At 37.7% G+C, this 19268-nt stretch overlaps 1 protein-coding gene across 3 annotated transcripts in view; it reads right to left on the reverse strand.

Annotated features, from left to right (window-relative positions):
• Positions 1 to 1312: 1312 nt before the first annotated feature.
• The window catches only part of CTNNA2 (catenin alpha 2), a 1194816-nt gene continuing 1176860 nt past the window's right edge, over positions 1313 to 19268 (reverse strand). For all 3 annotated transcript variants that reach the window (XM_059943640.1, XM_059943641.1, XM_059943642.1), the window contains one exon: positions 1313 to 2499. In XM_059943640.1, the coding sequence (XP_059799623.1) occupies positions 2212 to 2499 (288 nt within the window). In that variant the 3' untranslated portion in view covers positions 1313 to 2211. The remainder of the gene's footprint in view (positions 2500 to 19268) is intronic.

Genomic DNA, 19268 nt, shown 5'->3' on the forward strand with positions numbered 1-19268 from the left:
GAGGACGCATTCCATAAATAGTTGTGACAATGTCAATAGTTGCCTTTCTCAGTGTTTATGCAAATTAAGGGAGCAAGGTAGTTGAAATAGTGGTTTAATGATTAGTGTTGAAAATCACTCTACAGCTTTTTTTTTTTTTTTTAATCCAAATTTTGCTGCAAGAGACCATAGTTCTTTTTTTTTAATTTTATAGCTACTTTATTTATTTATTTATTATTTATTTTTGGCTACGTTGGGTCTTCGGTTCGTTCGAGGGCTTTCTCTAGTTGCGGCAAGCGGGGGCCACTCTTCATCGCGGTGCGGGGACCGCTCTTCATCGCGGTGCGCGGGTCTTTCACTATCGCGGCCCCTCCCGTTGCGGGGCACAGGCTCCAGACGCGCAGGCTCAGTAGTTGTGGCTCACGGGCCCAGCTGCTCCGCAGCATGTGGGATCTTCCCAGACCAGGGCTCGAACCCGTGTCCCCTGCATTAACAGGCAGACTCTCAACCACTGCGCCACCAGGGAAGCCCCACTCTACAGCTTTTATTGTGGCTCCTCCATCTGTAGATCATTCTCAGCCTGAGTGGTGTTTTCATCACGGGGTGGTGGTGAGCAGTGATTTGAGCAGAACCATCTCTAAATAACATTTTGGACTGTTTCTTCTTCCACAACTTCTCAATCTCTTCTCTTTGGGACTTTGTACCTAAGCTGACACAAAGCATAGGTGTCCATGTCTCCCAATATGTTATCACATTGCTAAGAAATACACACGTTTTACCAGAAGTCTTCTGGAGACATACTATAACTTGCAAACTTGTAGAGATCATTCAAATAGGAGGAGATTCGAGAACTCAAATGAATATTTGTTTTTTTATTTCCTCACTCCTCAAGCTATAGCCCACTCTTTCTTAGTAATGGGACAGAGACCCTCTTTTTTACAGTTTATATAAAAAATATTTTTAAATGAATAAAATATTTTGAAATTAATGGACCTCTCTATAATTTTTTTTTTTTTTTTTGATTCAGTTTCTCTCTGAGAACACATTAAGTTTCTTAAGTTTAGCCCAGGGCTAAACATGGCTGAGAAAATTCTTACACATGACTTTCTCATTTTAGATTCAGTTTGAAAGTGAATAAAAACACATGGGAAAACACACACAAAAAAAACAACTCCCGGACTTAAAGATATCCCAGAGTTTGCTTTACATATCACCTAGCTACTTTTACTTCCAATTTCTAAAAATGAACACAAAACATTTTTAATCAGTTTTCAAGAAGATGAGTTAATCTTTTATAAGCATGCATTCAAAGAAGGAAAGCATTCTTCAGATGTCAAGATTAAATGTGTTTATTTCGAGTTAGTGGATACAATGGTATATTAGATACCAGCACTCCAAGCTACACCTATGTATTTGCCTCTAAATCTTCACACACTGTCAGTTTCCATTCCTCTAACATTCCATCACTGGGCCTCCTATTTCTAACAAAATCATAGTTCAAATTTTTTAAAAAGTAAAAGCAAGATGATCACCACATTGTGCTTCCAGTGCCCCCAGAAGGATTATAATTGCTTTAAATAAATGTTTATGTTTTCAGTAAAGGGAGAAATTGATAACATGAGCACTAGTAATGGCACGACTAGAAGAGAAAGAACAGAATACAGATTAAAAGAAACATTTTAGGCTGGACGAGTTAGTTTCCCCTTAGTAAAAACTCCACATAATATCATTGATATGATGTCAACGTTAAATTGCTCAATTTGTGGGCCACACACTTAAGCGTATTGGCTAGTACATTTTTGCACTGAAACAGAAGCAATACAAGCTTTATGTTCTACCATTACACTTCCAGATTTTTCACTTATTAATATACCTGCCAACTTAATGATTCTTGCATGCATTAGAGTTTGCTTTTGTAGAGTTAAGTTTATTTTCCCCATCCCTCCCGCTCCCGTAAACATTGCAATGTGAACCCTTTGCCCAATTTTACAAGAATGTTGCAAAGGACAGCTCTGTGCCACCTTGGGACAGGAACTCGCTGTCCCCTCCCTGGGCTACAGATGGATCAGCAGTATTGATCACATCTCATCTTACATGCAAATAGACACTGCTCCCTTATTTCCCCATGCCAGAGGCATATGAGTCAGCAGGTATACATACAAAAATGGAATTAAAAAGAAAAGAATAGAAAAGAAAAAGAAAGAAAAAGCTTTCTTGTTAAAGCCTATCGTCCTAGAAGGAATCCATTGCTTTGAATTCACTTAAAGCCTGTACAGGCGAAATGTGTTTCTTCTGAGAACCTCGTCTAACTCGCGTCTGGAATTCTTCAGGCTTTTCTCTCTTCACAAGGGGCTTCTTCTCTGGAGCCTTCATCTTCCAAGACACAACAGGTGAGTTGACAGCTGCTGTCCCATAGACCTTCTGATATTTTGTTGAGGCCACATAAGATGCTTTCACCGTGAGGACAACAGCATTCATCAGATTTTTAGCTGCCTGGATGAGCGATGTGGCACTGTCCAGCTGGAGTGGAAGAAGAATGAAATATACTTGGGTTAGCCACAGCACAACATTCAGAAGATGGAGGTGCAATTTCTCAGTTAAAATAATGTTGTGTTTGTGCAAGTATACAGTATTGACAAAAAAGGAGCAAATTGTTACATGATAAGGAGAATAGGTTACAAAGCAGTCACCTGTCTTCTAGCCCTAATCCCAAAATAAAGAGAAAAAATAGGGGATACTCGACGATATGCAGTTTTCTAAAATCCCAGTACCTCTAAAGACAAAACCCTCTTTTTGGCATGTAAGAATTCCAACATAACAAAAGTTTTCCAAAGTGGAACATCTCATGTTATTGCATTAGGCTGATTGGTAATAATGACAATTATTTGAAAAGCATTTGGCAGACACTAAAGAATAAAATGTTATAAGGGGTTTTATGGCTATCCCAGTGGAAGTTATCTATTTATAGACTACTTCTCCATCTTGAGCTCAGGATTGGTAGGGATGCAGGCAGCTAAGCAGAGGAATATGCCCATGGGTGCGCTGACTTTTTACTTAGGTGTTTATTGTGCTGTGGTATCTGACTATTCCCAGGTCTTAAATATACCTCATATAAAATATCAACAGTTGTGTCAGGCTTGCGTAGGTAAAAGAACATTCAATGAGACCCCCTTATCCATGCACTAATGAAATATTGATTTCTTACCATGTGCCAAATGCTATTTTAAAAACTTTGTTTTCCCCACTTAACTCTCACAACAACCCTGTGATGTAGGTATTACTGTCATTGCCATTATATGGTGAGAGATCTGGTGCATGCAGAGGTCCAGTAATTTTCACAGGTTTATACAGCTTAAGTGATGGGGTCCTTAAAGACTGTACTACTTTACCATACTGCCACCCTATTGGGTAGAATGGCTTTAAAATTGCTAAGACCAGTCACAACTTAGAGCAGAGTAGGTGTAGAAGTTCATCTCCAGACTCTAAGACCAAGTATTTTTCAAGTCACCTTTTTTCTGCTTTTAACCAGTTAGGCAGTGTGTTATAGACTGTATACTAGACCATTCAATATCTGTTTCAAACTCCTGGACCACAAAAGCTGGAAAAGTTCAAAACTGCATTTCTCAGACCCCCTGTCAGCCAGGATTCTACATGTCACCTAGTGAAAGGAAAGAATTAACAGCTGGACTGCAAATATTATTCCAGCCTCAGGGATGCCTGAATGTAGTCTGTTCATTAAACCTATAATATCAACTAAAGAAATGTATCCATTGCAGTTAAATGAGGGATCCAAGAATGTTCCTAAGTAATGCACTCCTAATTGCTGAGATTGTTCATTGTATAACTTGTAATCAGTGTAGCTATATTAGAGAATAGGAACTAGGCATACAACCTTCTGGGTATGAAGTAATTAACAGTGTTTATGTCCAGTGACCCCAAACACAGTGACTCCACTATGTGATGTGACCTGATTTCACTTAACTTGTCATTTCTTGTGACCAAAGCAAGTCCCAAGCAGTGACTGGGGACATCAGAACTTATATCTAAACCTAGGGGCAGGACAGGAATAAAGACGCAGACATAGAGAATGGACTTAAGGACACGGGGAGGGGGAAGGGTAAGCTGGGACAAAGTAAGAGAGTGACATGGATGTATATACACTACCAAATGTAAAATAGATAGCTAGTGGGAAGAAGCCACGTAGCACAGGGAAATCAGCTCAATGTTTTGTGACCACCTATGGAGTGGAATAGGGAGGATGGGAGGGAGACACAAGAGAGAGGAGATATGGGGATATATTTATATGTATAGTTGATTCACTTTGTTATAAAGCAGAAACTAACACACCATTGTAAAGCAATTCTACTCCAATACAGATGTTAAAAAAAGAAGTTATATCTAAAGACTCTATTATGTTGTTCTGGCTGTTTTCTGTTCCACATCCTTTATTAAAGCTAAATAAACATTATTCTGAGTTTAAAAATTTTATGAGAAATGAACTCAATTCTACCACAAAAAAGCTCATAAAATCAGATTGTTTGAGAAAACAATGGAAGAAGCTTTCTATGTATGAATTTCTTGCAATACCATAAAACTGAGACTTCACCACACACACACACACACACACACACACACACGATTAAAAATCAGCATTACATTGACGCCACAATAATATAGAGAAGCTGAGATTTGTGGATTAGAGCCATGACTCAACGAATATATAATTGATTGCTTTGCAAATTAAATCAACCAATTGGATAGAGTAACTACTTATGTTACCAATTCTATTACACTGTATAAGGTGTCCATATACCAAAATAACTGTTTAACCCATAATGTTACTTTATACAGCATAAGTTTCTAAAGTTAGCTAAAGAAAAGCAAATTCTAGATTATTCATGTTAATAGAAGGGAAGCCAGGCACAGATTGGTCCAGTGATTCTCTAAGTACAGTCTCTGAACCAGCAGCCCCAGCATCACCTGGGAACCTGTTAGAAATGCACTCTCTCAGGCCAATCCCCACATTTCTGAATCAAGAAACGCAATCCAGGGGATTCTGATTCATGCCAAATGTTAAGAACCACTGGATTAATGACACCCAAAGACTCTCTCAAGGCTTATTTCAACCAATGATTTCAGGACTTCCACCATCCACAAGTTTGGTAACATCACAGCTAATTATCCAACTGAATCTCACTTTTTCATCTTTTCAATTATACCCCCAGGTAGAAGTACAAATAATGAAGAAAAGAGATAAGATAGCAAAATGCTGGGACGATTAGATCAGTCATAGTTTCTTTAGGAGCTAGATACCATAACCCTTGGCCACTCGACAGTTCCCTGTAAAAGTCTATAAGGTTTCAAAAAAGAGTAAAATTTGGTCATAAATTTAGTTACTTCTGTTGTGTGCTATGGGTAAAGAGAGAGTAGAATGATATTATATCAGGGACAGTTCTGTTGATTTGCTTTGGGGCAACAGAATTAGCAGAGGTAGATAAGGGCAAGATATGTCTATTGTATTTTAAATTGTCCCCCGAAAAGCAAATCTTGGGAGAATTGAGTTGGGAGAATTCAGTGGATCCAAAGAGAAGAATTACAAATAATTTGGAGATTTTTACCACAGATTCCATTTTCAGATAGATGGTGTCTAATTCTGCTGCAAAAATATGATAGCCTGTTTCTTCTTCAGAACCCCTTTGCTCTCCCAGCCTGACACAGGAATCCTATGAATAAACCTAACACATTGGTTGACAGTGAGACAGCTCTAAATTATAAAGTCAATGATTTTGTTCAAGCCACCTGGTGGGGCAGGTACTGAATTCATGGCAAGGTAAAGCGAGGAGGTGAGGGCCAGCTAAGCCTGAACAAATATACTCCAAGGCAATAAAGCCAATCTAAAATTAATACAAAATTTGACTTTTTCTTAAAACTTGAATTCCCCAGGATAAGTTTTACCATTTGCCCTATACCCACTGTAATGATTTAGATCATTTTCAGCACAGTCATAATTTGTTTTATTTAAAAATGGGTCTCCTTTATACTTGTCCAAAATAGCATGGAGACCTGGTTTCCAAGTGGCACATCTTGCTAAAAATTCACTTCCTAAAGAAATTACATTAAAAAGAGTAAAGCTACATGGAAAGAAGATTTTTAAATGGAAGGTTTAAGAAAACTTATTTCACATAATTGTATTCTATTTTGTAGTGTATACTGTAACTAGGGCATTTTCAAACAAGACGTGTTAATGAAATTCTAATAATAATAATACCCAACATTACTTGAGCACTTACTAGGTGCTTGGCATTGCCTTAGTCCTTTTAATTAATTTTCATGATTCAAGTTTCAAAAATCCTTGTAGTAGAAACTGTTACCCCCATTTTAAAGATGAGAAAAGGAAAGCTTAGAGAGATAGGATAACTTGTCCCTGTAGTAACTGGCAAAGTAGGATTTAAGACCTGTACTCTCTCTCTCCAAAGCCCAACATCTGAACCACTACATTGCATTACTTCTCTGAAGCATCATTTAATCTCTGGGGTCTTGTTTTTCAGTGACTAACTATCATTCGAAACGAACCGATCTCAATTATTAACTCTGTCTGGGCATCCTATAAACATCATGACTAAGTCTAGTGAGAGCTTCCATCTCACCTGGTCTGTGATTTTTAGTCTCATCCTCAGAGCCTGAACTCTTTCTAACTAAATCTCCTGGCTTAGGATGTGCTACTGCCCAGCAATCCTTCCTGGCCTTTTGACTTGTCTCATGGCTTGGATGCACCTTGACGGCAGCAGTTCCTGGGATCTGATACCGGCAGATTTTTCTTGTACTTGCTCTATTTCTCTGAAGTACATTCAATATACCGCAGTAATGACTGGTTGTACCCTCAGGTGGGGCTCAGCTACTCTGGTTAGTGTTCTAAGCCTTTATCTGGTCTGGTCTTGCTAGCTTAAATAAGTCTCAAAGGTGGGCTGTAGCCAGCCATTCCTCAAGCTGGCCTGCATATACACTGACTAGACTTATCCACAGAAAGAGACTTGTATCTTTTCCTGCTCAAGCGGCTTTCTATTCCTATGAGGCAGCCCATTAAATTCTTATATCAAGTCTAAGAAAAGTGGCTACTTAATTAAAAAAGAAAATAATAGTCTACATTTAGCAAATGTTACCATGAGCCAGTCTCTGGACTAGCTTCCCAAGTTTCCTTTCTCTCATTCAATCTCACATTCACCCCTCAGACAGGGAATACTATTATGCTCAGTTAAGTGGGAAAGCCAATATTTAAACCCAGGAAGCCTAACTCCAGAGCCCATGCTCTAACAATTGCTCTATGATGCTTCCCAGAGTCGAGCATGGCAGATGAATCCATAGCCCCCAAATTTATCAAGCTGTACTACACTAATTCTCTCTATTCCATTCCATAGGTGTCTGCTGTCCCTAACCATGGAAATTAGGCTTCTCCTAATTCTGTAACTATTCTTTTTAAAATATCAAAGTACTATTTTAAAAAGGCAACAGATGTTTCCTCACATCTTGTTCTATTACAGTCCATGAAAAGCAAATAAGGGCGGGAGAGCTGTTTTACAGCCAATTCTATAGGGTTTTTCTGGCTCTTTTTCTGCCTCTATTACCACTCTCTTCTTCTTAACCTCACTTAACTTCTAATAGACAGATTTCTCTTTCCCTACACTTTCCTCATTTTGCGTTTTGAGTAGAGAGAAATACTAGAGGGAAGACTTCCTGAAATGTGATTCTTCCATTAATTGATATTTGTGCTGCCTAATTCCTTATGAATTGTGAAAAGTGCTTACAATGACTCAAAATTTACAGGATCATCTGAAGATTTCTGAAACACCATGTCATTATGTTTCATGCTATTTCATTAACATGGGGATTATACTGCAATAAGTGTTCAGTTTCAATAGAAACAGAATTTGACAGAAATGTGACTGCATGACTCAAATCACGCTCTTTCAAATGAAAGTGCAACTGCATTTCTTGAAATACCAAATTGTCATTTACTCTCTACCCTACAGTCTATCCCTCCATTTTTCTACTACTTTTCTAATGGGTTAAATAGAATGTTGTTCATGCCTGGATGGTTAAGAGTGCTGAAGAAGGACAATTCTGAAATTCCTAGCTAGTACAATTTGGTATATATGGATGTATTCACCCAGGTGATAGAAATAAGAGGGAAGCTGAAGTGCTGAACTGTTGAGTTTAACTTTGGACATACTGAGTGAGGTGTGTGTGTGCTACACATAGGGAGAGTGAGTTATCAAAGGAAGAGTTGAAATTCTGGGAGTGAAATTCAGGGAGCAAGATGTAAGAAACCATGTTTTGTTTATATTGGCCTTCCCAGTTCTGCATACAGTAAGTATATAACTTATGTCAATTTCTGTCTGATTTTTTCTTCCCTTCACATTTCTTATTTAGTGTTTCTACAGAGAGAGCTAAATAGAATGTGGAATGAGATATTAAATCCATATTCTTCCCACAGGTCAAAAAGTCCAATAAATCTACTAAATTTTTTCTCTGCATTATACTTTCAAGATCAAAATCAATATTCTTTTAATAATCTAAGACATAACATCATTAACAAATATCTTAACTATTCCCTTGACAGCCAAGACTACTTTCGATTCTGTTAGGTAATTAGCAATCCTACACCCTTGGTAATAATGGTGATCCTCCTGGGGCCAACCAGCAATAAAGCAAATGCAGTTTAGATTTAACTGGCTTTAAAAAAACACCCCTACCCCAAAGAAAAAAAAAAAAACATACCATTGTCAAAAGTGCAAAGTAATCTGAAAGAGGTGGTGAGAAGTACACTGGATTAACCACATATGACATAGTGAACATTTTAGGATGTTAATTTGTGAGAGTCAGGAATATAATTACAGAAGAGAATTAGGATTTCACTGTGCTCCACATTAATCCATTTAAAATATGCATGTAGAGATAGAAATATAACCTGGAAATGAATCTATTTCCAAAAAGCTGATTATCTATTACCACAAAATAATGAACCATAAATGGTAGTTCATGCAAATCCCAAGTACAAAGCAATCCGTCCTTGCGTTAAAAATAATGCAAATATCATTGGACTACTGGCTAAGCTAAATTGAATAAAATAAACCAAATCATTTTGAAGGTGATTTTGAAATATAAAAGCCAAGGAGTGATTACCTTGAAAAGCTTAGAAGTGCCTGGGAGAGGTAACCCAGTCCCATTTGGGCCTAGGCTCTTTTATTCTAATTTTCTCAAATAATAATTGATAGTGCTAATGACTTTGAGAATGCTAAAATGAGTAGAGTCCATTTTAACCATGTGCAAGATCTTTTAATGGGACTAACTTAGTGTTTAACATATAAGAATAAGAAATATTTTAATGGGCCTACACTACACATATTCAGGGCTGGGGTAGTGTTTTGAGGGGAGGAAGTTGTGCTGGAAGAATTGATAATAAATTGAAAGTAAATACCCTGAGAAAACTGGAATCTCTCTACTGGAGCTGGCCATTTATTTATATTTAAACAGTTATCTCTCCAAAAGGAGTCACAAATTACCTGCAGGAAAAAAAAAAAAAAAAAAAAAGAGACTTTGCTACAAGTCAGTTTTGCTGTTAATGAATGGGAGGTTAGAAACCCACAGCATTGCAGCCTATTATCTGCCAAGAAGAACATTTCATGTTTGAAAAATCCATGAGGCTTTGAAGAGAAATTTGATCCCCTTAGAAACTGTGATACATTTGAAATACCTTGAAATATCTCCCTACTTTTTCCAGAGTCTATATCAATAACACTTCTATAAAATGCTAGCAAGTCCAGGGTAATAAATAACTGAATCAAACAAAGATATGGTGAAAAGGTTCAGCCTAATCACCTTTCCCCACTTCATGGATGTTTACATGCTTACAAAAAAGATTATTCCGGTGTGGTAAACCCTCATTTCAGTGTCCTAGTCCACACACTCTTCCTCATCAAACATCAATAATGAAATAAATTAGCAAAGCTGAATTCTTTCTTGTTAAGACAGTGACAGTGGTGAACATAGGGCAGCAATTTGCACTCACCCCTATGGTGTCCATGGCAGGCATTACTAATCAATCACAGCACCTTGCTCCTTGAGAATATTCTCAGTGGCATGAGAAAGGAAACTTCTTTACCTCCCTCCTCCAAGAGGTCATATTTTGAAAAAGTTGTCAAAAACAACTTGATATAGTTTATGACACAGATACATCATCTACTGTATCTCTACTTCTATATTTAAATTGTTTAATACTTTCTGTTTCTGTTACTACCAATCAGACCTCAAACAAGTATTTTTTTATTTAAATGATGTGGCATTTAATCTTTTTTCCCATAGTTAACCTTAAGGGACAAATTGTGAACTTTGTACTGACACCACAGTATGAGTTGCTAATTAATGAAATCATTAAGTTGAAGACATAAGTATGAACAGAAATGCAAAGCATTTTGGGGATGATTTTAAATCAGAGGGTAAAAATTAGCTGAATATACTAACAAGTATGATGTCCGAAGTGAAAATGACCATCACAGGTATGGCTGTGATGATCATTAAAACAAAAAAATAAACTGCATTAAATCTATTAATATTAGAACATGTACTAATCCTTGATAACTGAGAGCAAGAATACTGTAGGCTAACTCTTGAAGCGTTGGCTTAATCCCAAGGGTGTTCCCATTTGATTACAGGATCTTGAAAAGTAAATGTTTTACAACTTTAAGTAGTGTCTCAATCACAGCAGAAAGGAGGAGAAAAGGTCTGTTATTTTTTCTGCAGGGATTCCTTGAGTGCTGCCAGGGAGGCAGCTGGTGCTCTCCCAAGGCTGAAGGCCAGTTGTTGGGAAATATGTCTGTAATGTCTCAAGATGAAGTTGGCAAAGGCCTTAGCAGACAAGCACTGCAATCTCAACCAGGCTTAAAAAAAAAAAGCTGCAGTGTTGCTGAGAAATTTACCAATTGGTTCTCAGGTAACTTTCTCAACTGGACATATTTGTGTTTTCCTTTCTAATTCATTGAGGTAAGTAGTACTTCTTAGTCAGCCAGTCCACTAATTAACTGTCTTCATTTGCATTTTTTCAATTACAGGTAAGTAAACCTTGGGGATTCCCATGAAGGCTTAATTACAGTCAACAAATTTCCTAAATATGGCTTAGAGCCATTTTTTTCTCACCATTTAAGGTAGAACAGTTTTTGCTCAACCCCAAACAAGGCATTTTTGCTAACCTTGGAATCCCAAGGAGAAATGGGAGTATTGGGATGTGTTACCCCTTGGAAAGTTATGAACAGGCATCTCTATTCCTCCAGGCAGTCCCCACCTCCCTTTTCTATATTTCTGCCTTCCCATACTGTTCCTTTTCCTACACATCAGGATCTCCTGGCCCAGAGGTTTTCTCTGGGTTGTTTTCACATAACAATGGAAGCACAGGAAATAAATCCAACAAGAGAAGATGTGCCAATGGATGGAGATATATATATATATTACAAACTGGAAGATATTCCTGGGCAGGGAGCCAATCTTTATGTCACATACATATTCCATGCATTGATTGTTGATTTTGTCATCTCTGATCATGAGAATCAGCATGTCTTCACCATCCAAGGCTCAGACCTTCAAAGGGCTAAAGCTCCTTTTTGCCTTCCCTATGGGGCAGCCAGCTAGCAGAAGATCACCACGTTTGATCCCTTTATTTCCCTCATTCTCCCGCACTATTCTGCATTACCATTACTGGGAGGCAAATTTAAGACAAGCCACTGCCCAAGAATCCAAGAGAAATATGTCTTCACAAAATGAATCAAAGAGCCACCAATGGGCCCAGTACTCTCAGAAATGCTGAACTTTGCATGGTCATGGTATATTTGTTGATAAGTGATAAAGGCCATTTAACACGTTACAAAATGGCTCTTAGGCTCCAGGATGCGACATGCAACTCCTAAGTGAAGAATAGATCCAAAGAGTCAAGGACCACAGGTTTGGGTGCTGGCTGATGGAGGGTTGTGCCTGGGAAGGGAGCATAATCTGGAAGCCTGGATTATTTTTCTCCATCCGTTCACTCCTCTCCACATTCAATCACTAACAGTTGTATCATGTGGCATTATTCATATGTGGTAGAAGCTACACTCCCATCCAGCCCATAACTCTCTCCTCATCAGGTGTGTGAAAAGAGCTGGTCAAAGCCTTTGTTGCTACCTGAGTCCTGGATGAAGAGAGTAAAGAGCAGCAGAAGAGACCCCTTCCCCAAGGAGTGTTTGCTACCCCTCAGGATTCTAGTACCCTCTTTCCACCCCATTCTTCCAAGTCCTGTACATTGTCTCCCCTCTGGCAATGCGTTCTTACATTTCATGCTCCACTTCCAACTCTCCCTGTTACTCCATCCTGTCCTATCTTTTCCTCTCTTACAGTGAAGAAAAGCTTGGACTTTGGACTCAAAACCTGAGTTCAAACCTGATGGGACTAATCACTGGCTATGTGATCTTGGGAGAGCTACTTAACCTAGCTCTACCTGAAACTCTAATGATCTTATTTGAGAGGCATCAAAAGAAAGAGTATAAAATATTTTATCCAACCACATATAGGGCCTAACATTTCAAAAATTCAGGATCTTCAAAAAAAAATTCATGCTCTTTGTTTTGGTTAAGATATTATTTCTAGATATTTCTTATTGAAAAGCATAATAATGTTACCTGGGAAGTTCAACATCCTAATTAATTCAAATCACATTGTTGTCAGAACCCAGCTGAGAGTGTCCTAAGCTACCTCAAACACAGTTCCCTCTTCTGCGCATCAAACACTGAAGATCAACCTCCCAAGCCCTGTGCTTCAACTCCATCAAAATACAGTTGGGTTTCCTAGATTTGTTTCCTAAAGTCTTAAATCTATTGTTCTATAAAATGGGCTATTTTAAATTTTTAGCCCATTGGACCTAACACCTGCTGTCTTCAACTGAGATCAGCTTATCTCGTTATCTTAACCCATCAATAGACTCACAGTGTTAAATCTACATATTCTTTGGGGGGGTGCTTGAAAGTTTCATCCACCCAGCTTCCCAAAACATAAGCATACCAATCTTGCTGCCTTTGGTTATATTTTGCCCATATTTATTAACCAAATTAATTAGCACAGGCCAGGTCTTGAGAATAGACTAACCAAAAAATCCAGGATAATTAAAAGTCAAACTATAAAGAGAGGACATTGCCTAGGCTACAGTCTGGAAAGGCCAGGAGGTACCAAGAAGTAGGTTAGGTGCAAAAGAAACAAACAAACAAACAAAACAAAAACAGAATGGGTAACCTTTAAACAAGCCATACTTGTCAATACTCCAAGCCTCTTCCAGAAATGCCTCTTTTAGTGAAGGCAAGGATGGTTGAGATGTGACATACTTGCTACCATTTCTTCATTGGTACCTTTATCAGGCACGTCCAGTCAATAACAGTCCTTTGTTCTATTGATCCTAGACAAGATCTCAGAATTCTTCTCAAAACACACTGCAGTCAATCACTAGCAATTGATGTGAGTGAGCAATCAAGATTAAACCCATTTACCATATCCACTATGGGCTTTTGAACCCTCCCCCCAAAGGCTATGCTTTGATTAACAGGGGTATATTAATATTGTTTCTCCCTCATTAGCATATTGTTCTCCTTGTATAATTCATAAAGAATAACCTCTTAAATATAATGCAGAAAACTGATGTGAAATCTTAGACATATATGTAACTATATAAAATAATTCACTACATCAACCTAAAATTTAAACTCTTCTTTTATTACAGAAATGAGAATAACAACAAAAAGAAATGGATATCATTATTCAAGGGCTCATAAGAAGTCTTCAGTATAATGCATCTTTTAAAGCCAGTAATTTTAATTAAATTAGTTTTAAATTTGAGCAGTTGACCCATGGCTTTTCATAATTGAATACATTTTTCTGCCTACTTTGAAACATTCTTTGAGTAGGCATAGAATAATACTCTCCAAATACTTTTCTTTTTTCCTGGCCACTACTTTTCTCATTGTGAGATGTAAACTCACTACCAGTTTCATCACATATTTAATTAATTTCCAAGTGTTCACTGTGTACATTGTCACAGATTCAGGTAAAGTTTTCCTATCTTATTTAGAACACAATGAGTTGTAAGTATTTAACTTCCATCTGGATCCTACTTCAGGTTCTTGCAAAAGTTGTTACTTTCACAAAGACCTCTCAACATTTAGAGAATAACCTAAGCTTCTGCAGACTTTTCTTAATGACTCTTCCCAACATTCCAGAGACAAGTATGAGCTACCTGCTCTTCCCACTGTCTTCTTAGTCTCAGTTATTGACAACACAATTCTTCCAACTGTTTAGGTTAAAAACCCAGACTTTTATATTACATCTTGTTCTCTCTGACCCAGCATCCAATCTGCCATCATAGTCTGTCAGCAGCATCTTTGAAATATATCCAATATTTGACCTTTTCTCACCTTCTTCACTATTATCACCATGGCCAAGCCCCACCAGAATCTCTTGTTAGATTGTTTCAGTATCTTCCCCTAACTAGTTTCCTTGCATCTCACTCTTTCCTCCCTTTAACAGGAGCCAGAATAGTCCTGTTACATACTCAAATAATATTTCTTTCTTCTCAACATCGTCCAGTGGTGCCCCATCTCAATCTGAGTAAAATCCAAAACTATCAAAGTGGCCTTCAAGGTCATAAAATCTGGTTCTCAATAGTTCTGATATCTCTCTTGTTCACTCCACTACTAAATATTGGTCTCTTGGGGACTTCCCTGCTGGTGCAGTGGTTAAGAATCCACCTACCAATGCAGGGGACACGGATTTGAGCCCTGGTCCAGGAAGATCTCACATGCCGCATAGCAACTAAGCTCATGTGCCACAACTACTGAGCCTGTGCTCTAGAGCCCACAAGCCACAACTACTGAGCCCATGTGCCACAACTACTGAGGTCCACATACCTAGAGTCCATGCTTCACAACAAGAGAAGCCACCACAATGAGAAGCCTGCACTCTGCAACGAAGAGTAGCCCCTCTTGCCGCAACTAGAGAAAGCCCACACACAGCAACAAAGACCCAACGCAGCCATAAATAAATAAATAAATAAATAAATAAATAAATAAATAAATAAAATATTGCTCTCTTGGTTATTGCTCAGACAGACCAGTCATGCCTGCCCTTCAGTGCCTTTATACTTTTTTCTTCTGCCTAGAACACTCTTCCCCCAGATACCTGTAAAGCTTGGTCGCTAAACTCCGTCAGATATTTAATCAAATATCAGTATCTCAGTGAAAACTTCTCTTTCCAAATTGCAACTCCATTCCCACCCTTAACTCTTCTTCTTTCCATTTTAATATTTCTTCATACACTCGTCGCCATCTAACAAATATTTTCTTCACGGGTTTATTGTCCTTCACCCCCAACTATATCCCAAACACCTAAAACAGTGTCTAGCATATGGGTCTTCCATAAATATTTGCTGAATGTTGTTGAATAATTGCAACTTTATGGATGAGGAAGTAAGAGACGACAAAGCTTGTCCAAAGACGGAAATGTAGGACACAATGCCTAGTCCAGTACCCAACTCCCCATGCCATCAATCTGTTTATTCTTCCATGGAAGAGTACCCAAAGGCAAAATATTAGCAGGACAGTAGGATTTAGGGACATAATATACAAAGTCAATGTTATCTAGCTACAATACAAATCTTATGACCTCTTCCTCTCACTGTGCCCTCAGTGGTATAGCTTCAGTATCATCCTTTGCTCAGAAAACATCCATAATTCAATTATTTGTGTTTATTACTTTCTGTGTATAAAATACTGGGCTTTCTTTAAGGATCTTTTCTCTCATTAACAGTACCAGCGTCTGTGAAGCACTGAGCTGTGTTTGCAAGGTATAGTTCTGGGGTCTTAATAAATGATCTCTAAGATGTATAAGATAGATACCATCATTCATTCTTTACATACAAGGAAATAGAGAAAAATCAAGTTCTTCGTGAACTTGGGTTCACAAACTCATATCTGGTAGAACTCAGCTTCAGTTTACCCACATGACACACTACATGCAATCTTCTTTGACCAGGCAAATCCACCTTAGTGTTTTCCTGCCCTGAACTCTCTATTCCTGGCTCTTGGTTCCATTTATCTGGAGCTCAGCATGAATTATGGTGGTTTTTAAGTATTCATAAATGGGAATCATGTGACCAAGCAGTAATGAGGTGGATTTCCTTAAGTCATAAAGGAATAAAAGGTCACACCAACTTCCAGTCCTGCAATCACGATTCACATGAGATATGAATTAGGCACATAGCAAGGACTTCATCTTCTACTTACTCATTTTCTTGCCAGCCACTAAAAAGTCACCTACATTTTCAAAGAAGACTTGATCAAATACAACATCTAATTCTCCTTCCCATTAGCCACCACATACACCACTTGCTATTTACACAAAGTTTATGAAAAAAACATTTTTATTCTAAATTTCTACAACAAAGCCTTTTACTCAACCACACAATGGGCACCATGATATGATGTAAGGCTGACATAGTTTTTAAGAACACAACATATATTAGTTGTTACCACCATGTATACTATCTGACTGATACTATATCCTGTATTTCTTGTTCAACTACTAGTCTAAGGGGGACAGGGACAAGCAACATCCTTCAAATGCACAAAGCACAACAGCACAAAGAGAAATTGGTTCTAATCTTGGCTGTGCTAGTTGCTGACTAGGAAAGTTTGGGGTACTCTTGTAACCTCTCTGAGCTTCTGCTTCTTCAACTGTAAAATGGGGTTATTAATACCAATATATTTTCACCAGTTTTAAAAGTTAACTTTTAAAATTTTAAATAAGTATGTCACTATAAAAGATTATTACATAAGTTCTGGGTACCTTGGGTGAGTCCTTTTAGAATCTTCATCCTAATTTATTGGACCACCTGGGTAACTCAGGCCCAAGAAAGTCTGCATAGGGAATGGTATTCCAATAGACGTCCAGGGTGAGTGTACCATAAGCCTTAACAAGACAAGAGCAAGGTACTTCCAAAATGAGGAAAGATTTCTTTTTCCACCTGACAGTGGGGATGACTAGGGCTGAAATATGGGTGAGGTGGTCTAGTTACAATCTAATTTTTCCCTTTTTTGGAGAATGATCAGGAAATACGATTCTCAAAATAAGTGTAACAGAGGAACCTGCTATTGGGGACCCAAAAACTGACTGTGGAGTGCATTCCTAAAAGAAATAAAGGTCAGCCAAAAAATAAAGGTAAACCATTCCTGTAATATGAGCATCCATGGAGCTATCCTTGGTAATTGCAGCTCAATTCCTGTTACATTTCTTGCTAGCATGAAATAATTAGTTACTTATTAGCTGCTTTGTCTTCAAAGACTTTGTGTGCATGTGAAAGTCTTGTCTCAGAACTAGACTTCTTGCTATTTATGAACAAGTATTTCCTGGCCCTTTATTGTCATGTTCTCCACAAAGGCTAGCACCACATAAGCCACAGTAGGATTGGGTATATATGTCCCCAGTGTTTAGTCAGCGGGGTGATGGATTCTTAGTTCAGGCTGCCTCTTAAACTGATCTGTAAGAGCAGCCTACTGATAAAATTTGACTAATACTTCTCTGTATTGGGTTAATGTACTTTGGATATTTTCCAGATTCAATATATATTGAGCAACCCAGCCAATATTTTACATCACTTAATCTTCACTCTATCCCCCCCAAAAAATGATACATCCCTTTATCCTTACTGTTCAATACATGAGGGAATGGAGGCTTAAAGAAAAGTAACTTGCTAGCTAATAAGACAATTACCAGGAATTTTAAGTGTATGACATCTGTTCCCAGGTGTAGTGTATTTAATAACACACTGCAGCTCCAATTGCTTTTGAATAAAATAAGAAATAAAGAGCATTTAAGGTGGTTCCCCTGAGAAGCTAGAATATGTCCCCTTACAAGTACCTGCCAGGGCTTGGCCTGGTTTGGAACCTTATAATCGGTTTCTCCTGGAGTGAGTACTTTACGAAAAATACAGCAAAAACACCGGAGGGTTCCCTTCAATCTAAAACTGGAAATATTATTTCTTTGGTCCAACAAAGAACCTCTACGATGGACAACATAATGTCTGTTCTCTTGCAAAAGAGGTTGAGCTATACAAGAAACTTTCAAAACCACAGATTAAAGGACAAAGTATCCTCAAAAGACTGGACATGCATAACAGTATTGCCAAAAATCATAGAAAAGATATTAGTGGTTCCTTTGAAAGCAAGCTTCAAATCTATGAAATTGGAAAACTTCTTTGAAAAAAAAAAAAAAAGCACTTTGTAAACGTCCAAGAAAATGACAACTTTTAACCAGTGAACAAAGATAAACATTAAAGTGTTGGAGAGAGTCTGATACAGTATCTTGCCCCTACTGAAAATCATACTTAATATTAAGATGAAAGTTTCCTCAAGGCACAATCCCTATCTTGGAGTCCCTGTGAATCTAGCCTTTGACAAAGTTAAATCACCTCCATATTTATTATAAGATGTAAAGGCTACCTCATTATTTCTTTACCTGATACACTAAAAAAATGCCATGGTAAATATTTCAAATACACTACAACTACAGCTTTGAAAGAAAGAGTGATCTCTGTTTCATCTAGAGTCACCGCCTGTTACAGCTCTCCAACCTTCTCTTTAAAAAGAATTAATGATAAACTATGAAATATATTCAATGTCTACCTAAAATTTGCTTGGTTTCAAGGGCTCAGCTAGCACTAATTTCAGCATTTCAGTTACTCATCATAAATATTACCTCAAAAACAACCACATAATTCATTTGAATCTCAAGGAGACCATTGGCCTGATGCATTTCTTAATATTATTTTTGAAGGAAAAAATATAAATTATCACTTTGTTTTTTTTCCTTATATTTTCAAAAGGTACTTATTATCTACCTCATCATACAAGGATTAAAAAGTATACAGAGAGAATAAAGTAATCTGTGATATGTGAAAATGTTTTGTTTAACAAAAAAAGATGTTATAAAAACAATTGAATTGTTTTAAACTCAATACCCTTGTTTGTAAAAAGCAAGAAACTGAAGTCAATTCACTTAAGTTTCTTTTAAACACATTCTTATCAGAGCCCTTAATTGCCTTTGAGAGTAGAAATGCCTGTATCTCTAAGACAGGAATATTTGGGGTAACCAAGAAGGAAGATGGATGGAGATCTTTAAAAGGTGTATGAAGGTTATGGCCAGAGGATGACCGTGATGGGTTCTCAGGA

Source organism: Balaenoptera ricei, chromosome 13 (genome assembly GCF_028023285.1).
Source record: "Balaenoptera ricei isolate mBalRic1 chromosome 13, mBalRic1.hap2, whole genome shotgun sequence".
Lineage (NCBI taxonomy): Eukaryota > Metazoa > Chordata > Mammalia > Artiodactyla > Balaenopteridae > Balaenoptera > Balaenoptera ricei.